Source organism: Trypanosoma rangeli (genome assembly GCF_003719475.1).
Source record: "Trypanosoma rangeli strain AM80 chromosome Unknown Tra_15.4_contig_00714, whole genome shotgun sequence".
Classification (NCBI taxonomy): domain Eukaryota; phylum Euglenozoa; class Kinetoplastea; order Trypanosomatida; family Trypanosomatidae; genus Trypanosoma; species Trypanosoma rangeli.
The window spans coordinates 1-2,661 of NW_021706451.1; the positions used below are offsets into that span (position 1 = coordinate 1).

The 2,661-nt window shown below is 52.4% G+C and overlaps 2 protein-coding genes across 2 annotated transcripts, besides 3 other annotated features; both read left to right on the top strand.

The window, feature by feature from the left end:
* TraAM80_09890 (calpain-like cysteine peptidase) lies at positions 1-508 on the top strand (the record flags this gene model as incomplete). Its single annotated transcript, XM_029386547.1, has 1 exon — positions 1-508. A coding segment is annotated over one exon (508 nt), but the record flags the coding sequence as incomplete, so codon positions are not given.
* A 189-nt stretch (positions 509-697) lies between these two features.
* Positions 698-719: a microsatellite.
* A 29-nt stretch (positions 720-748) lies between these two features.
* Positions 749-783: a microsatellite.
* Positions 784-1,126: 343 nt separating this feature from the next.
* Positions 1,127-1,161: a microsatellite.
* A 1,185-nt stretch (positions 1,162-2,346) lies between these two features.
* Positions 2,347-2,661, top strand: TraAM80_09891 (calpain-like cysteine peptidase; the record flags this gene model as incomplete). The annotated part of the gene is made up of 1 exon (XM_029386548.1): positions 2,347-2,661. A coding segment is annotated over one exon (315 nt), but the record flags the coding sequence as incomplete, so codon positions are not given.

Consider the following 2,661-nt stretch of genomic DNA (forward strand, 5'->3'; position numbering starts at 1 on the left):
TGTCTTTTCCTCTGCCCCTAACTTACACGCATGCACGAACACTCCGGCGCACAGCAACCAACAAGAAGAATCTAAGTCCCCTTCGCAACCGTTTCGTAAATTTTGGCCAGCCATGGGCTGCGGCGCATCGAAGTCTCCCTCCGTCGTGTACGTGAACGGCAGGCCAACGTTCGAGGGTGACGAGGTGGTGAAGGGGTTTGACGAGGGCAATGGCCTCCTCTTCCGCATCGTGAATAACAAAAAGAGGCAGTGGGCTTACTACAACGACACCACCGAGTACGAGATGCACGTGAAGGTGAATTTTGGCGAGGACTGCGACATCAGGGCTCTTGGCAAGACGCATCTGGAGAAGTTGGATTCAGGTGAGTACCTGGCGACAGTCGTCATCTACCCGTGCGAGACGGAGATGTTTATTGAGGGCCGTGTGAATGGCTTCAGGGTGAAGATGGACGCGCTTCCTCTTTCTGAGGAATACAGGCGTCAGAAGGGGTCAGCGGGAAATAAATAAGAAATAGGGAGTGCGTTCGAGATCGCAGAAGGAGAATGAAGATTAGGGGCGCATGAATAGACAAAAACGGCGAGGAACAAACAAGAAAAGGAAGGCAAACAGAAGAACGTGTTTGTGTGGGGAGGAGGAAATGGGGGAGCCCGGGGCCTTGGAGGGTGGAGTGTATGCTGCACCCGTGTCGTCTTGGACAAAAACAAAAACAAAAAAAAAAGTGCTGGCGTATTCTGCGTTTCTGTTACCTTTTCATTTTTTTTTTTTTTTGTGATGTTTGTTTTATATATATATGTTCTTTGCTCCGTCGCATTTTTGTCCACGTTCTTCATTTACCTTCTTTTTTCATTTTTACTCCACTGGCTGCCGCACATGGCTGTTCCCGTGACCCTGCGGCACAGTATGTTTCTCGTGTTTATTTTTGTTTTTTTGCTTTTTTATTTGATAGTTGGCAGGTTTTTTTTTTTTTATTATTATTATTCATTCTTTATCTTCTTTATGTGTGCGTATTGGTAACGGCACCGGTGCATCTTTGCGTTTCTTATGACGAGTACTTTATATCTATGACGTGATGCGCATCGCTGTATTTGCGCCGTGAGGGCTTGGCGTGTAGGAAGTAGTGTTAGGCACACACACACACACACACACACACGTACACACACCTCAGCCACCGCACCTTCTTTATGCCATTTTGCTTGTCTGTTTTTGCTTTCCGCGGCATTACGCTCCGCCTGTGTTCTTTTGCTGTGTACGCCGCGTGGCGGTGGGGGCACTGCGGTAGTTGTGCGTACATGCATCTCCCGCGGTAGAGCGGCAGGTGGGTGAGCAGGGGGCAGTGCATGAGAGTTGAGCTCATTTCCACTGTTGCCACCGCCGCCATTTAGAACCCAGCGCACACATGCACGTGCACGCACGTGCCTATGTGTTTGGTTGCGCGTGTGCGTGGATGCTGTCTCGCTCCCATTGACTCACCGGTGCACCGGTTTGCCCACCTTCTCTTTGCTTTCCAAGTGGAGTGTGAGGGGGACGTCGGGCCGCACCTTGTCCTCCCTGTGCACTGACCGCAGCAGGCTGGTAGAGGGGGAGGGGGTGCGCAGCTTCACTGGCCGGGGCCGCGAGGGAGGAGCGGTGGGCACCAACCAAAGGTAGCAAAGAGGAGGGGGCGCCGCAGGCTGACGAAGGCGGAGAGCGACGGGAGGAGGGCGGACGTTAGACTGTGGTCGAGAGGAATAAGTAAAAGACGGAGGGGTGGGGGTGCAGCTGCAGCTGCAGGGCGGCGCAATTGGGCAGAGGAAGAGGAGATGTCAGCGAAGAAACCGAGGGATGATTTGAGAACCGGCATGCGTGTGTATATGATTGTATGTGCATCTGAACTGTTTTTTTTCTCTTTCCCGCCTTGTGAGAGAAGACCACGGGGAAAATGTAAGAAAAAGACGAGGACCCTACTCTCCTCGCCTTCTTTCCCTCCTGCTAGCAACAACAAGGTCGTGTCTATGCACCTGGTCGTATAGCTACAGGCACAACATGGCCCCAGGATGTATTTTTCTCTTTTGCTGGATGCAGAGGGAGAAGAGAAGACTCATTTTTTTTGTCTTATTTTCCCAGTAGTGGGATGACGACCCGCGGCGCACGCACCTCCACACATGCGTATACGTGCACGGTGCGTGCGGGTGTCGTCTCTCACCGCGTTTGTTTGGGCCACGCACATGGATACATGTGTGCCCTTTCTTCTTTTTGTCTTTTCCTCTGCCCCTAACTTACACGCATGCACGAACACTCCGGCGCACAGCAACCAACAAGAAGAATCTAAGTCCCCTTCGCAACCGTTTCGTAAATTTTGGCCAGCCATGGGCTGCGGCGCATCGAAGTCTCCCTCCGTCGTGTACGTGAACGGCAGGCCAACGTTCGAGGGTGACGAGGTGGTGAAGGGGTTTGACGAGGGCAATGGCCTCCTCTTCCGCATCGTGAATAACAAAAAGAGGCAGTGGGCTTACTACAACGACACCACCGAGTACGAGATGCACGTGAAGGTGAATTTTGGCGAGGACTGCGACATCAGGGCTCTTGGCAAGACGCATCTGGAGAAGTTGGATTCAGGTGAGTACCTGGCGACAGTCGTCATCTACCCGTGCGAGACGGAGATGTTTATTGAGGGCCGTGTG